The 17886-nt window shown below is 42.4% G+C and overlaps 1 protein-coding gene across 3 annotated transcripts in view; it reads right to left on the minus strand.

Annotated features, from left to right (window-relative positions):
- Nucleotides 1-10958, minus strand: part of RAB8B (RAB8B, member RAS oncogene family) — a 29862-nt gene extending 18904 nt beyond the window's left edge. For all 3 annotated transcript variants that reach the window (XR_009488092.1, XR_009488093.1, XM_059858075.1), the window contains exon 1: nucleotides 10760-10958. Coding sequence is in view for 1 of the 3 variants with exons in the window: in XM_059858075.1 (XP_059714058.1) it covers nucleotides 10760-10883 (124 nt within the window). In the remaining 2 variants the exon portion in view is untranslated. The remainder of the gene's footprint in view (nucleotides 1-10759) is intronic.
- Between the last annotated feature and the right edge of the window lie 6928 nt (nucleotides 10959-17886).

The raw sequence follows: 17886 nt of genomic DNA on the forward strand, positions 1-17886 counted from the left end.
ACAGTAAAAGGGAGAACCCTTGCAACATACCAGTGTGTCATACAGCCTCAGACAAAAGAACAAAGTCTAACCATTTTGAACTTGAACATTTAGCTTTAGTCCCTAGTAACATCTGCAAAGAATTTTCAGATTATCTCAGCAATGTCTTGTATCAGTATGTAAATTAAAGAGGCAGTAGGTTTTTATTGCAGCCATTCAAAAATACAGCAGACTAACATGAAACACCCCACCAGGGAAAAGGTCAACATTTTCTCCAAAGTCGTAAACTGACTTATTTTTGAATTAAACACAAGTGCAACCACTTCCAGTTACTCTTTCACAACTTAAGGGGACAAAGCAAATTGCATTCTTTCTGGGCAGCCCACAAGAACCCACACCACACTGGTAACCCTGAGTGGGCTGAATAGGCTCCTTCAGGTTAACTGGCCTTTCTTCATCTGACTCCTCACCCCCACCAAGAACCCAAACCCTGTGTTCCACACAACGAGGCACAGACAAAGCAGGGTCTTGCACCTTGGAAGTTATTAATACAGAAAGTTTAGACACTGGCAAAAGAAATACATACAAATGGCTAAAGGAGGTAAGGCAATAAAGAATGGGGATGCCATGTGCATGTTTCCTGCTCCTGAGGCCTTGAGACTGATGAGCAAGATCAGCTCAGTGCTCAGGGTGCCAGCAAGCTGCCACTTCCTGCAGCACGTGTCCCCTCAGCTATGGCACAACTGCCACCCTAAGCTTCCTTTCTTAAGATAAGTCACTTTCTATTTAAAAGAGAACAAGGGATTCAAAATACAATTTCTAACCAACAGAATTAGACCAACATTTGAAACATCCATGTTTTTTACAGCTCAACAGGCCACAGTGTGATCTCACTACCACACCAAGATCTGAATCCAGTGTTCTTCAGCCACTTGCTCACACCAGTGCTCCTGTGAGTTCTGCCACTGTGCACTGCAGTGCTTCAGTGTGGACACTGCAACATCCTGAACACCAAAATTCTCTTCTCAGTGGTTTGAAGTCTACTTGCAGATTGCTTTGAGCAACCTTTGAAATGCATGATTTAAAACACCAAAAATACTCAATATAAAATTCAAGACTACAAAACAACATAACACTAGAAATTTAATACTACTTGACATGAGTGAAATTATCAACTGTCACAAGAACACAACTTCAGAAGGGCTTATTCCCTGCAGAATGTATTTTAGAGGTTACAATCTAGATACCATGAAAGTGCACAGGAATTAACTTGTGGTCTACCTCTCATTCTATTTTGAATGTAAGATAAGCAACACTCAATGGTAGCTCAGTTTCATCTAAAACAATTTTTAAATAGATTAAAATTGTACTATTGATACTGACAGCAAAGTTTGTTTCTTTTAAGGATTATTTATAGACTGCCTGTCTCTAGGAGGAATGCATTAACTTAGTTGCTTAGAGGACAAATTCCTTTCAAACCAAGATGCAACTGGAGAGCAGCAAACATGAAAAGTGATCAACAGACTTGAATTGGGGCTAGAGTTTCACAGCTGAAACCAGGTGTCACAACCAAATCCTTTCCTCCTTTGAGCTCACTCGTCTGTGTGAGTTCCATAACTCAGCTTACCACCATCTGTAACAACAGCTGATGGCACCACCTGAGAGCACAGGTACTCCCAGCCAGACCTCTCCTGTGAGTGGCAGAGCTCCTCAGCTGAAGCAGGCATCAAACTGAAGCCCTAGCTAGCAGAGAGCCAGAGGCAGCCCAGGCAGCTGGCCAGCAGCTCCAGTGTGGATCCTAGAGTAGCTATCAGCCAGCCAGCTGCATGGCAGTGCAGGAATTGCTCTGGGGGTCACACTCCAGCTAGGGCTGGGAATGCAGGAGAACTGCTGCAGTGACCTGGAAATACTGCAGTGACCTCCCAGGAACACAATCCCACCCTCAATTTGTAATGCAGCTGTGGGAGACTTGCACATCTCTCATCTGCTTTGAGACTCTTCTTTCCCTCAGGTCTGCAGGATGTGCAGTGTGCAGCTTTCTTCAACATGAAAAAAACCTGTGCTCTAATGGGTAAGAACACCAGATTTCCCCATCTAGAAGGTGGCTTATGAATACAAAAATTTGATTCTTATTTCAGAAGTCCAGTGCTTAATACAAGATGACATTGATTGTGATTGATCCTTATCAAAAGCATAAATTAATAGGTAAGACCAAAAAAAAAAAAAAAAGCATAAAAAAATCCCTGACCTCAAAGTGGAACTCCCAAGAACAGGAAAAAAAAAAATTCTGAATCTCTTGCCTGTAAATGATCTATGTTTGTAGGTGTAGAAAACATAGAAAAATATATCTTTAACCAAAATAACTCTACTGACTATTGCTGTCAGGAAAAAGACAAAAAGAACTACTTTGTCCAAAGTTAGCATCTTAAGAATCCAAAAGGTTGAAAAAATGGCTTATTAAAAAAGCCTCATGCAATCAACACTGCCTTGCCACCACAATTTAGATTTTATTTTTTATTATTCATAAACCAAGCTTCAACTGTGACAACAAGAACAGATCAAAAAGATTAGGAATGGTTTTGTGCCCTAATTTTTGCTCCTGGTCCATCTATACATCTGGCCAGTGAGAAATGGAGATGCCACTTCTTTAAAAAACCTCTTAAAAGTTTCAGGGCTCTACATGAACTGGTTATTTAGAGTGAGGAAATAAAGATTGGGGGGGGGGGGGGGGGGGCAGGACATTGTTTGTTTAAAACAGAAGAGGTGCTACCTGGAAAGTGAGCACACTGAGTGTCCCAGGATCCACAAAGCAAAGCAAGAACTGGCAAGTCCCTGACTACTCACAGATAAGATGCCCTCACACAGTTCAAACAATGCACTTTGTACCTTCTAGTCCAGCCCTGCCTGCAGCTGGCACCACATAAAAACCCCACCAGCTGCAGATTTAACACAGGTATGGAAAACACCACAGGAATAGTTGGTATGGACAGGTGAGCACTGCTACAGCCCAACAAATCACACTGACAAACACTTCCTTGATAGGTTCAGGGATGCTACAAAAGCATCAGAGATAAAAACTAGTTAAACTGGATAATGTTAGAGCAGGTGTAAATGACACATGACCAATGTAAAAACAGAAGTGATGAAATTTTTGGAAGTTTTATAGGAATGCACAAACACTCTGCTCACTTTAGAGGGCACAGATGCTTACACTGGAAGAGAAAGTACAGAGAACAAAAAAAAGTACATATCAACAATCTGTAAGACAGCTCTTGGCTTTAACTGACACTCTGTCCAAAAGGATCCAAGAAGAGCAAAATATCTCATCCAGCAAGAATTATCCTTGTTAAAATAAACAATCTTATCTAGGAATTTCAGTTAGTCTGAAATTCAGTTGTATTAGAAGCAAGTGTAGAAAGTACCCAGTGAGGCAGCAAAATCAGGCCAAAAAGTCAAAGCAGAAGGTTTAAAGTTACTGAAGTTAGTGTTATAAATAAATATATATTTATATATAAAATTACTGAAGTTAGTGTTATAGACAGCACTCTTAGCAGCCCCAAAACATCATTTTCATCAGAGGCTTTTTTAAAGCCATGTTTTTACCTAGGGGGATAAGTAAGCATGGGGTGGTTATGGTTTGTCATTTGCTGGTTTGTTTGGGAAGTTAAGGACATGAGAGAAGAAGGGCTGCTTTAACTTCCTACATGAATGACAAAATAGACCTTTTTCTGAAAGTTTTTTACTACCTATACTAAGAGGCACAGCCACCGAACTTATTAAGAAAGGTCATGCTTTTCTTCCTAGCACATAGCTATTTTCTTCTACATCATGCAAGGTTCTTTTAATGAATTAATTTTAATTAATGCTTTAATTTCTTCATTTGCTTTTCCTGCTTTGCATGTTCTAAGTACTCCTCTCTACATCACTTCTGCTAAGCCAGAAAAATTCTCCCAGGCAGTCAGTCTGTTTCTTTTTCCTCCCTTCCTTGCTTGGCTTGACACAGATACTCCATCTTTAATCCCAGCAGAAGTCACACCATAGAGACAAGATATTTTGACACAGTAAAGGAAAGCTATTGCTCTCTGACAGGTGGAAGAAATGAGGATTTTGCTGGGAGGTGTGGAGGCAGGGGAAGCAGTGTATGTGTTCCCTGGCTGACAGACACTTCAGCTTTGCCCAATTTCTGATACTCAGTCTGGTTTTCTGACTCTCCAGATGTGGCACCAGACTCCTTCTAGTGACCAGCCTGCTTGACATGCTTTCTGATGTTGCCACACACATAAGAGGATGCCACTGACATTCAGCATCAGGGGTTTTTTCTCTGGTGCCCAAAGCAGAAGAGTCTGTGTGATGGCAGCAAAATTAACATCTTAAACTTGGTCAACTGTTTGTTGAAGAGAAGCCTTCTGACACATGCAGTACTTTACCTGTCTTTAACTACATACAATCTAATAAAGTGCCATAGCTTACATTTAACAGGAAAGTTTACTATAAACCACAAGACTAAACTGATATTAGATGCAATTAGTGGTCAAAAACCCTCTAAAAGGTACTAAATTACAACCCACTGTAACTTCTGTTGGGACAGGAAGTTACTGACCTAAGTTTTGAGTTGCAAGTCTGGTAATTTAAAGCCTCTGGGTCAAGTTTTGGGACCCAGAGTAAAAGAAAGATACAAAGCTTGAGAGAGGGTCCAAAGGAGGGCCAAGAGGATGGTGAAGTGTCTGGAGGGGAAGTCTTATGGGGAACAGCTGAGGGCACTTGGTCTGTTCAGCCTGTAGCTGGACTCAAAGATCTTTCTGTGTTCATTCCAACTCAGGATATTCTGAGTCTGATTCTTTGTACACTCTGTACAAAAGCCTGACACAGTCCAGCTTTATTGATGCTACTATTAGTCCTAGTTTATCCACGTTAGAAAAGCATCAGAGCTATTTTATATATCTAGTCAGCCTCATGACTTGACACTTAAGCCACCATAACATCCAATTAAAGATAAAAAGCAATATAATATCCTTTGAAGTAAACCCACATAACTTCTAACACAAAACATGAAATAAACCATCATTATAAACACTGCATGTATTACTATTACTATGAATGTTAGTTAATTTCTCAAGTAAGACAGTCCAAGATGTATTTCCACTAAAAGGATGTATTTCTACTACAGAAGGACTAGGAAATCCACCCTAAAAAGTACATTAAAAATTCCCAAACAAAAGCTGTGTCTTCAATACCTCTCTCAAAGCCTGTATCCATCAACCAAGACATTTGTTCCTACCCTTATTCAAAGTTAGTCTGTGTTCCTAACTTTGCATTCAAACCAAGTCACAAAAGCAGCTCGAAACTGCCCTCCTGTCACTCAAATAACCAGTAACACATAACCAAAACAGACCTCCATCTGCCAATTAGGAACAGGCATCAACACTCAGACATCTGTCACACTGTTTCAGAGTAAAACACACAGCACAAAAGCTGCAGCAGCATTTTTAATAAAAGCCAAATAATTTCCACTCCATTGTTGGCTTGTTGCAGAATACAGTAGGTAATGCAACCTCACCAGCAGATGAAAATCAAAGTTAAGTTGTCCTTTGCTACCGGCTAGGTGTCAGTATCAAATTTAAAGTTACAAGACACACAAACTTCAATGCTTTTAACCTGCAATACCTTCAGCTACAGCTTCCTGTTCAATATCAGGGTATCATCTTGCTGACCACCCACCACTGACCTTGAAAACAGAATCGTTCTTCCACTTTTGTATTTATCTCCACAAAACTGTTTTCCCTATTCCATGTAAACCCTGTCCTAAAGAGATACCCTAGTCCCAGATCCCACAAGCCTTGAATTCACACTTCCACCCTGCAGACTCATGTAGCAGTGCCACCTGAGTGTGAGTAAACTCACCTCAGTCACTCCAAAGTCCAGATGACAATCAGTTTGTAGTAATGACCATTAATAAAGTGCTCCTGACAATGCTTTCCTGATGCTTCCCTGCCCTCCCTTCCCTGCTCATCTATCATTGATGTGTTTTCTACAGCTCCGACCATCTGGAGAAGCCCAAAAAGAAACTGACTGACTAAGGAGAGGAAATGCTGCAGCTTAATGGGAGGGTGGGTAACAAAACCCCAAACCCTGAGAAAGCAACAACCACTCCTTGTCCATTATACAAGTAAGTAACCGTGAAGAAGAGTAGAAATATTCAATGAGGCATAATTTTACTTGAATACACTAAAACAATTTCCATTACCCATTACAGACATGGAAATTTCACTGCAAAAGGGAAGCTGGTGATTTTGCTTGACAAAGGATTTCGATCGAAGTGTTCAAAGGTCAGCACACACGTGCTTGCCTGCCAGAGTAGTGTCCTATTTTGGAAGATGTAGACTAAGGAAAAGTTACTTCTGTAAAATCAACAAATGGTTTCAACTCTCAGATACAGTGCTATCTTGTAAGCAACTTCCTGCCAAATGCTGATATCATCCTGGGTTAAAAAAATAAATACGACAAATTTTGTTTCTGTCAGCAAGCCTTTGTACTAAATCAGAAATGCTATCAGCTACAAAGATTCGACTTTACTCTCATAGAAACCAGTTGATACAAAAGAACTGAAAGGAATGCAAAAAATAAACCTTATTATTTCAAATGATAAACCAAATCCAGTTTTACCAGACAGCACTACTTAAACAGCAAGTAAAGTTACTTAGAAACTGCTAAATTAATGCTTCTGATTCTTGGGTATCACACTGAAACTACTAGCAAAATGCACATGAGATATTCCAAGATAAGTTTGGCATTAGGAGTTGTTAAGTATGAAAATGAGCTGACTCAATTGCATTTTACTTTCCATGTAATGTGCAAAAGCAGAAGTTTCCACCCAGAAAGCAAACTAAACAACACAACCTTGCATAACACACTCCCATTGTAAAAAAAGTTTTATCCCATGTTCACAGTGAAAAGCTGATCCTCACTAGAGACCACAGCAGCTTTATGCCTTCCCAGCACTTTCAGAAATTCTAACAGAGCTACAGAGTCCTGTATAAAAAACCAAAAGCTGCTGAAGGACAAGGACCTGCCTGTCTAAAGTTGCTTACAGCCAATCTGTGCTTTTACAGAGTGAAAATACATTACTTTGAATAATCCAAAGGTCACTGGTTCACTTCTCATACTGGGTAGCAAAGTCTGCTGAAGGTATTAACTATGCCAGGTAGTGAAGACAAAGACATGAAGGTTCTTGCACCAACAGTCACCCCCCCAAAAAATAAAAGAAGTCTGATGAATTATAAATACATATTCATTGCACTTTTCTCACACTTCTTATGCAACTGTGGGCCACAGGACACCAGCTGGGAGTCCCTGCTGTCTGAACCAGTCCAACGTTGAGTATGATTATGAGCATGAAAAAAAGTCTCGAGGAGAAAAGTCAAAGGAGCATTTCCTAACCTCCAAGCACTCTACATGGATGTTGCAGCTTTACAGGCACATTTTGCATGACAGCAAAACAGAAGGGGATCTGTGAAGTATAACATGAATAGACCATGCACAATGACAAAGAAACTACATTTCATTACTGACTTATTTCTATAATATGAGCATTGAAGAGAAGTAAAGCAATTATTCTATAATAAAACAGTATTCCCATCTCTCCCTCCTACTTTATTTTTTTTCCTTTTGGAAAGTGTTTCCATTGTTTTGGTAACTGGAGTGCTGTAGTTTAAACCTGGTTAAACTACTAAAGCACAATAGGAGTGGGAAATTATAAGGAAGTTATCTGGTACTTGGATATGATGTGGGCCCTTTCATCATGGCAACAGAGTGTTTTAACTTCTGGACCTAAAATCTAAGAAAAAAGTTTAAACTGGCAAAAATTTAACCCCACCATAGTTAAAAAAAAATAAAATCTAAATGACTCATCTCACAAACAGCATGTAAGAACATAAGATTAAACAATAAAATTTGATGTCACCACATCTCAAACATAAGCCTTCTTAGACTTCCACAGTAAAACCAAGTCTGATCTTGTTAGGAGAGACATACCAGAGGAGAACTGAGGGCACATAACATTACAAATCACTGTTAACTGAACGCACATCGAAGTTCCATCCTACTGCAGGATCCACTTCATGGAGAACATACAAACCAAAGAGCCTGGCAGCTCATACTCCAGGAAAACTCAGTTTATTTAATGAGAAATGCTCATCTGGGCACCTTAAAACTTGAAGTGGCAGGGCAGGCTGTTTGGGAGAAGCACAGCATCCCTGCACCTCCCTCCACAGCACGGTCAACTGTGACTTATCAGTCACGGAAAAAAAAGCAGAATTGTTAAAAATGGAATTCCCCCAAGTTCATCAGAAGGAGCAGTTATGACTGTAAAATCAGCTAGTACTGAGAAGAGAGAAAGGGCACAGGAGCACATCTTCAAGAACAGATTACAGCCACATGACAGACCTACAAGTAACACACACAATCCGCAACAAAGCCTGAAAAAACTCCAAGTATTTTTATTCAAGCATAGGTCAGCACTTTTATGAACAGTTTCACTATTTCCTGCATTGTCAACTTTCCTGCTTAGAGGTTCTTTGCTAAAAAATAAAAGGGGACTAGAGCTATAAGAAGCAATATGTAACTGTGGAATCACAACTACTACCTATGGAATTAAAAGTGGGCCTCAGTTATAAATAAGTTTCTTCAAGCTGACTTGTTTTGAAAACAAGGCCCTTGCACAAACAAATATAAAGGAAGGAAATGAGAGCAAATCCTATATTTACTGCATAAGGTAAGAAAAAAACAACTGCATATTCACAGTCCTCAAGACTTCAAAGTGAATCAGTGAGGAAAAAAAAAATCTATCAAGGGACTGAGCAGTTCAAGAAACATCAAGAAAATGGTTGGAAGACAGACACACCCATTTGTGTTAGCTATCTCTTTAGAAGTATAAAGAAGCACCACAGTACCGAAGTAGGCTATTTTTTTTAATGATACAGCATTTATTAATGTTTATTAAGCCTTTTATTCTACCACTGGTACAGAATAATACCTCTTAAGGTAAAATGCTACTCAGGCCTTAATCAACTGGTGTTACTGACCCAGCATTTTGAAAATGATTGCAGAGAGAAATGTGCCAGAAAAATGCAGAAAAACTGTTATAAAAGCATTAGAAATGATGCCACACCTAATTTAGTCAATCACATGTGCCTAAATAAAGATTGTTTCTTCCTTGAGCACCAAGTTCTGCATAATAAATGACTGAAAAGGACAGGGCATTAGGGCAACATAAAACAAGTTACACACTATTTCACCTTATCTTTAAAGCAATTTCTTTTCAAGAGAGTCTACTAATTCGCTTAGTGGTTTTTTTTTTTAAGTCAGCATTAGTTTTGCCTTCCTAAATACTGGTAACCTACACTGCACTTTTCCCCTTCATCCCCAAAACAGTGTACTTCACCTTAAAAGTGACCTTAGCTACAAGTACCTGAACCTAAATCTCATGTCATGCCACACTGTAGTTCCACTTCTGTCTCAGCGAAGGCCTTGAAAATTTTGCTTATGTTTATTTCAGCAGAGTATTTTGAAACGGACAAATCTTACAAAAATATAAGTCACAACCACCTGTTTTGATATATCACACTTCACTGCCATTAAAAAAAGGTTAGTGAAGCTTAGAAACAAAACCCGTTTTCACAACCAAATTTAAGAGAAAACTCAACATTTGTCGAGGAGGTTCCTCCACCTAGTCGCTAAGGGGCTTCTACAGCCGAATGCGACGACTCCAAATCTCCAAACCGTGAGTACACATATAGATTTTGAGTGTGGAAGGAAGAACTGAGAGTCGAACCACCTGCCCAGAGCGTTCAGTCACTGCCACCACGCAGCTCGGCACGAGCCTCAGGCAGCTCCAGCAACCCTTCACCACTTTCTGAACGTTTGCACCTAAACACGAGAAGACCCGCACCGGAGAGCCCAAGGAGCCGCGGTTCTGCCCGAGGCCGGCAGCGCTGCGGGCTCGGCGAGGGCTCCGACCGCCCCGGCCGGGGGTTTGCGGGCTCCCATCGTCCCGGCCGGGGGTTTGTGGGCTCCCATCGTCCCGGCCGGGGGCTACGGGCTCCCATCGCCCCGGCCGGGGGTTACGGGCTCCCATCGCCCCGGCCGGGGTTTGCGGGCTCCCATCGCCCCGGCCGGGGTTTGCGGGCTCTCATCGCCCCGGCCGGGGGTTACGGGCTCCCATCGCCCCGGCCGGGGGCTACGGGCTCCCATCGCCCCGGCCGGGGGTTTGTGGGCTCCCATCGCCCCGGCCGGGGGTTTGTGGGCTCCCATCGTCCCGGCCGGGGGTTTGTGGGCTCCCATCGTCCCGGCCGGGGGTTACGGGCTCCCATCGCCCCGGCCGGGGGTTTGCGGGCTCCCATCGCCCCGGCCGGGGGTTTGTGGGCTCCGCGCGCGGCACCCCAGCGGCGGCAGCACGGCACGGCCCGGCCCGGCCCGGGCCGGCCCAACTGTTGCTGCGGCGGGCACGGCAGGCGCCGGGGCCGCCGCAGGAGCGGATCGCGCCCTGCGGGCCCCGCCAGGGCCGCGGCACCTTCCCCCGCCGGACAATCCCTCCCGAGCGCTGCCGCGCTGGGCTAGCGCTGCCCCCGGCCCCCCGGTCCCGCACGGGGCCCGGCACGGCCCGACCGCGGCCCCGACACGGGCGGTGCCCCCGGCCCTTCCCTCCCTCCTTCCCCGCTCGGCCCCGGGCAGGACCCCTCTCCCGCCGGGATGGCGGCGCCCGGCCACGGGCGCGGCCCCTCACCGATGGTGGAGATGAAGGTGGTGTTGAAGGCGTCCTCGCTGAAGCGGAAGAGCAGGCAGGTCTTGCCTACGCCCGAGTCGCCGATCAGCAGCAGCTTGAACAGATAGTCGTAAGTCTTCGCCATCTTCGCCTGGGCTCGGCTCGCCGCCGCAGCAGGAGGGGGCGAACGCGGGACGGAAGGAGGGCGGGACTCCGGCGGAAGGGAGGGGAGGGGAAGGGAAGGGAAGGAAGGGAAGGGAAGCAGGGCCAGGCCAGGCCGAGGGAGGCAGGGCCAGGCCGAGTGAGGCAGGCGGTGCGGCGGGCGCGTCACGGCCGGAACCGCCGGGCCCGACGGGGGCTGTGGTCCGCGGTCCGCGGGCGCGGCGCTCACCCAGGGCGGCTGGAGGCGATCCCACGGGGCTCAGTTCTTGCTAGAACCTAGCAGGAGTTGTAAGCATAGTCATGTAGCTATGTGTTAAGGTAAATAATGGCATAATTCCCTCACGTCACCAATGAGTGAGTCTAGCGTGTGACCTCAGAAGCTGACATGTTGCTCTGGGCAGGTTAACTCCGAAAGAAACTCGTGCGCGCAACGTAAAAATTATTTTCATGCTGTCTCACGTAACATAGCAAACGGGGGTATTCTACAACAAGAGATCTACTCTAGAACAGTTGAAACGCTTTCCCCCATCCTTTTTCCACTAATAATCTCTTGGTGTAAGGCAGCCTCATTATGTATTCATTATAGTGTGTTCCCCACAGGATGTCACAAGGCACTATAAAAATAAATAGCATTACTGAAACACTTCAAAATGACAACAAGGACTTACTGCTTTAATTTAATCTAAAAATTGTAGCCTTCAGACAAGCTATAAACAGAACTCTCTAACACTATAAATCACTAGAACAGTTCTCAGTTCCCTCTTAGCAAAAATAGGAAAAAGATTTCCCCAAATAATTCATTAAAGTTTCTATTAGTTATAACCCAGCCTATTGTAAATGGTCCTTTCTCACTTTTGGGTTGGTTTTTTTTTTTTCCTTGTATGTGTGTTAACTTGGCAAATATTTATGCTGAGTTCTATAGAGAATCAAACAAAATTACTTTTGAATATTAAAGCTCTCTCATACATGGTTAGCCTCCTGCAAGCACACAAAAAATCACCTCATGACATTGAACAACAATTTGATGGGGTGAAATAGGACCAAGCTAGTCTAATGCATTTGTGCACTGAGGAATCACCCCAAACAAATACCTTCAGCCATTACAATCCTTGAAAAAGCAAAAGGTATTCTGCTCCTAGTTATAAATTATCCAAATTTTCCCCGTTAAGGGTCTCAATTTGGTGGCAGTCCCAGCCAATATGTTTGTGGTAGCAAATAATGAAAAATCCATTGACAGATGTGATGTAAAACTCTGTACAAGGTGAATTCAGCAAGAGCTTGTCATGAATGCTAATCTAATTCCCAGTTAATTGGATCAAAATCTAATTTTATATCTATACATTTATGTGCTTCGTCATAATTCAAGTGGAAAAAAAAACCTTATTTATAATAATTGTTTGATTGAGACCTCTGAAAGACTAGGATATCATCTGATAGAGGAGAATGAAAGTTGTAAATCAAGGATGGGGGGAATTGCCAATTCTTTTTTTTTTTTTTTAACACACCTGAGGACCTCTGCCTAGTTCAGACCAGAATTTGGAAACATGGCTGCTTGGATCATTTTTATACTGTATAATTAGCAGTCGGGCTGTTTAAATGTTAAAATGAGTTGTCACACTACTTATTACAATAATTGAGTTTATAAATTATAATGGCAACCTGGCAGCAAAGCAGTCCAACCAAATTGGTTAATTACTTCAGTCTAACATGAATAATTGGATTATAGGAAACTGCAAATGAAAATGTCTCTGAAATATTTTCCTGTAGCTGTACTTTCAGAGACATGAGTTGCTGTGTACTGTAATTATGGCCATGCTGAAGATGACTACACAAACACATTTCAGCACTGAAGAGAGAATTTGGGGGTTAATATTCACTCTTGAGTTTTATGGAACACGTAGGCTTTCATATGTCTCTAGAGCAATATGTTTGTGATCACCATCTGTTACTCAAGAATATTTTTATAGAAAAATAATGCAAATTACTTCCCTCTTCAATTACACTGGTGCTTTGCTATGGTGCGTTCTGTTCTGATTTGGAAAAGTGCCAGTTTGCCACATTCAAGGGACAGATGTTTGCTTAACCATGAACTTTAAAAACAAGATATAAAAATTAAGTTGCAAATCTTATTTTCTAGAATATGAAAAAAACTGTAATTGTTCAATTGTATACTTTGTAATAGGTTAGTAAAACTTTGAGGAGTACTATCAAAGCTGTTAAGGTTGAATAGCCACACCTCTATGATACCTGTGCCATGAGAACATTTTGGAACTCAGTCTTTGTTATTGCACCAAATTGGAAAAGTTAACATTTGGTTTGTATTGCATTACAGCCAAATAGATCAACAATTCTTTTCTTTTCTGGCATGGGAGAACCTCTGAGGGGAACACTGCACTTGTTGGAAATAGAACAGATTTGAAACTGTGGTTTATCTTTTGTCACTATGTAAAAGCAGATGGGATGGTAACAGTTTGATTCTGTTTTGTTCATTTCAAAAAAGCAGAATTTAAAAACCCTTTACAATCCCTAAATTACTACCCTACCATTTTGCCTGAATAGAGTCACAGAATCATTAAGGTTTGAAAAGAGCTCTGAGATCATAGAGTCCAATCCTTGACCAAATACCACCTTGTCAACTAAGCCAGAGCACAAAGTGCCATCTCCAGGCCTTTTCTGAACACTTCCAGGGATAATGACTCTGTCACCTCCCTGGGCAGCCCATCTAATCACTGTCTCTGTGAAGAAATTCTTCCCAATGTCCAACCTAAACCTGCCCTGGAGCAGCTTGAGGCCATGCCCTCTCAGCCTGTCACTTGTTCCCTGGGAGAAGAACCTGATCCCCACATGACTACACCCTCCTTTCAGTAGTGCTAAGTTCACCCCTGGGCCTCCTTTTCTCCAGGCTAAACACCCCCAGCTCCCTGACCTGTTCCTCATCACACTTGTGTTCCAGACTCTTCCCAGCTCTGTTGTCCTGCTTTGGACCCACTCCAGCACTTCCATGTCTCTCCTGAATTGAGGAGCCCACTGAATGTGCCCCCCACTGTGGGGGGACCAGTCACTGGTCTTTCTGGGTCTGGATTGAAGGCATTTGAGACAGTAATTCGTGTTCAGACTTGGGTGTTTATTATTTCTTATCAGTAAAACAGTCTCACTACTTTGAATTCAGCAGCTTTTCATTAGAAGGCACAAAATGGCCAACAATCTCTGGGTACAAGGTCTTTTAACACTAACCTATCCAATTAAGAACTGGCACCTAGATTATTTTCCCTTTTAACCCAATAACTGATCCCAAAGAGCTGCAATGTGGACTTTTCTGCCCAATTACAAAATGCCACCCAAAACCAAGGAGAAGAAGGAAGAAGCATGAAGAAGAAACCCAGGACAACACCCTGTGCCCTCCATCTAGCTTCCATCCACAACATACTAAAAATCCCAAAACCTCAATTTCTCACCAAGTGACACACCTACACTGCTCTCTATAATCTATTTCACACTTTTGTGGATTCCAGTCTATCTTGAAGTCCAGGAAACTTTCTCCATGAGTGAGGGTCAAAGTCAGTGCTCCCCTGGGGTCAGGGCACCCCAGAGCAGACAGAGAAATATTCCCTGTGCCCTGGGTTTCCCCACCCCAGCGCATGACCATGGTCACTGCCCTGGTCCTGGTGGACACACCATTGCTGGTACAGCCCAGTGCCATTGGCCTTTTTGGCCACCTGGGCTCATGTTGAGCCACTGTCACCAGGCACTCCAGGTTCTTTTCTTCTGGGCAGCTTTCCAGCCCCTCTGCCCCAGCCTGTAGTGCTGCAGGGGGTTGTTGTGACCTGTGGACAGGACCCAGCCCTTGGCCTTGCTGAACCTCATACAGCTGGCCTTGGTACCCAGATCCAGCCTGTCCTGATACCCCTGCAGAGCCTTTTTGTCCTCCAGCAGATCAACACTCCCACCCAGCTTTGTGTCACCCGTGAACTTCCTAAGGGTGCTCTCAATCCCGTCACCCAGATCATCAATAAAGACCTCAAGCAGGACTGGGCCCAGTACTCATCCCTGGGAAACACCACTAGTGACTGGTCCCAACTGCATGTGGCATCATTCAGCACCAAGCTCTGGGCCCAGACATCCAGACAGTTTTTAACCCAGCAAAGAGTGCATCTGTCCAAGCCATGGGCTGCCAGCTTGTCCAGGACACTGCTGTGGGAGGCAGTGCCAAAGGCTTACTGAAGGCCAGGCAGACTGCACAGCCTTCCCCTCACCCACTAGGCAGGTCATCTGGTCATAAAAGGAGATCAGTACCATAGTTCAAGCTCATCCAATAAACAGGTGAGTGCTAATCAAGGCATGGCAGAATTCCATTAGCCACTGGGGTGTAGGTAAAGCCCATGTGTTAAAGCCCTCAGCTCAAGAAAGGAGCTAATAGGAACAGCAAAGGGTAATGATGACCTCTACTCAGATGCACTAAGTTCAAAAATCTTTACATATGCACTAAAAAAGCCAGAAAACACTTGTTTACCAAAACCTACATTTTAAAGAAAAAAACGGATTATATTGCTGCTTCATTCCCACTCTCATTTTTAATTTCCCAAATGATAGTCATCCTTACTTCTAGCTTTCAAAGATCATTTTCCCCCCTTTAGTTCAAAGGTGAGACTGGTTAAGTAAAAAGACAACTGTGTGAAAACCTATTTTCAATGAAGCTCTTCTCAATACACCCAAAATTATAGAAAATTTTGCATCTTAATAGCTTTAAGTACAAGGTTTAAAAAAAACAGCAGAGTTTAAGACACATTGGTAGAACTAAGATCCTGTTATTTTGTCACTAAATGGAATCAACAGGTCCAAGTCCTACCAACAATAATCTTATGAGGCAGTCCTGCCCTGAATGCCACCTAACCACAGGTCATTAACATAGCTTTGCTCCTTAGCTTTTGAACTCTGCTACCCAATATAATAATATTTTTGATGCATATCTCTAACAACTCTGACTTTGGTAGGTGCCTTTGGAATTCATTACTGTAGATAACCATCATGTGACACTCCTTTAAAAAAAGTCACTTATTACCTGTTTCCAGTAAATAAGTCTTTCTCTTATTTCACTAGAAGGTGGCTACTTCTATGCTCATTCTACACTTTGTCTTACTGCATTTGATAGGTTGATATGTCCTGCTTTCAACTCCTAGTTTTAAGATCAATGCATTGGTTTAATGTACAAAGAACAGTACTCTTCCTTTACTATAGGGATCTAAATGTATGAATTTTTCATGTGTATGTACTGCAGAACTTTATGTAGAAGAAGTTAAATGAAGTCATTAATGGGAAAAACTTACACAAAGTATGTACAGTTCAATTCCAGAAGGAAAAAACACTGTAAGATTCTTACCTGTAAAATCGATTAATTTCAAAGTTTGCTATTACAGTAGTGCTAAAAGTTTACTTTCTTCAGTTTCCACTGCTAATCTAAACGGTCTGAGCACAAGCATATTTAAACTAAATCATTACATGCCACAGTTTACACCATTAGTTTACAATCAATTAAAACTAATACTGCAGTGTAGGCAAAACCAAAGACAGGCTACATCAAACATACCACTCAAAGTGAACTTCTTTTGGGTACAGCTTTAAGGTGGTTAGCAAAAAGAAATCTAAATGCTCTTAACAGTAGTATTACAGAGATACCCACCCCCATTTTAGTATTCTAGACAACCACTATAAGCATTATTAGGTTGAATTTGGGTTTTTTAAATCAGTCACTACACACTTTGTCAGTGACCACTGGTGGTTCATACAGGGTTCTGTAGTAAAACCTCTCAAAAGCTGCCAGAGAGCAAATCCTAAGGAGCTACCCAAATTCAGGTGCAGAAGATCACAAAAGGAGCAGAAAAAAGCAGTACCAGGGGCAGCATGTGCTCATCACAGTGAGCTTTGTAGGCTGTCCTAGCCCAGCAGGAACCTCCTGTATGTCGTGAGACTGACACTCGCAATGCAGGAGAAAACCCAACTGTCATTATGTTGTTTTTAAACATTTCCAGATCAGCTTTTGGAATTTTTCTGTTGCCATTCTAGCAAACAGACAAAGTTTCTTCTTCTTTTTCTTCTTTTTTTTTTTTTTTTTTTTTTTTTTTTTTTTTTTATTTTTTTCTAAAATGAGATCAAAGTCCTTGTTTGCTGGGAGAAGGCTGGAAAGAAGAAGTTGTTCTCTTAGACCTGAATCTCTCTGTGTCTCAGTAGGCCAAAGCACTGTATACAGACAGCATTTCTCTCCTTGCTAATTGACACTTCAACTCAGTGATGCATTTCTGTTTTCTTAAGAGTACTTGATGAAAAGCTTAAATTGTAAGATTAAAGGTAATGCATTAGAATTTACTCCTACAGCAGGTCACTGAACTACAAGCTGTTACAAAAAGGAAATGAATCTACAAGCAAAACCAAAATAGAGAACCAGAGGAATGTGTCCAAAACACATCCTGTTTTCAGATCATCCTGTGTGCCCTTCCTTCCATGGAAGCCAATTTCTAATGTGACTCTAAAGTCTTCCTCAGGCACCAGAGGCTCTTTGCAGGAAAGAGCTCTAAGGGAAAGCTAGGAGGAAGAGGTGAAGAAGGATGGCACTTCAGAAGTTCTGTTTTATTCTAAGTGGTACTTTATACATGGTGAAGATATTTTATGGAACACAGAAAAACATTAACTCTACTGCAGATACTAAATCAAAAGCCTTAAGCAATTATCCTCTTTCCATTCTGCTTGCACAAAGTAACATGCATTTGAAAAGGACAGAAAGGTAGTAGGAACAGCTTAAAACACAAGAACTGACTCTGTGCTGGTAACTAGTTCATGTTAGATTCACAAGACAGCATGCAGAGGAAAGTATGAGTCAGAGCCCTTCCTATTAAATTCCCCATGATACAACAAGAAATACTTCCAAAATACCTCTATCTGTGTGTCATCACCACATAAGGAAAAAATGCTAACACAGCATTACAGTGTTACAG

The sequence above is a fragment of the Haemorhous mexicanus genome, chromosome 13 (genome assembly GCF_027477595.1).
Source record: "Haemorhous mexicanus isolate bHaeMex1 chromosome 13, bHaeMex1.pri, whole genome shotgun sequence".
Taxonomy (NCBI): domain Eukaryota; kingdom Metazoa; phylum Chordata; class Aves; order Passeriformes; family Fringillidae; genus Haemorhous; species Haemorhous mexicanus.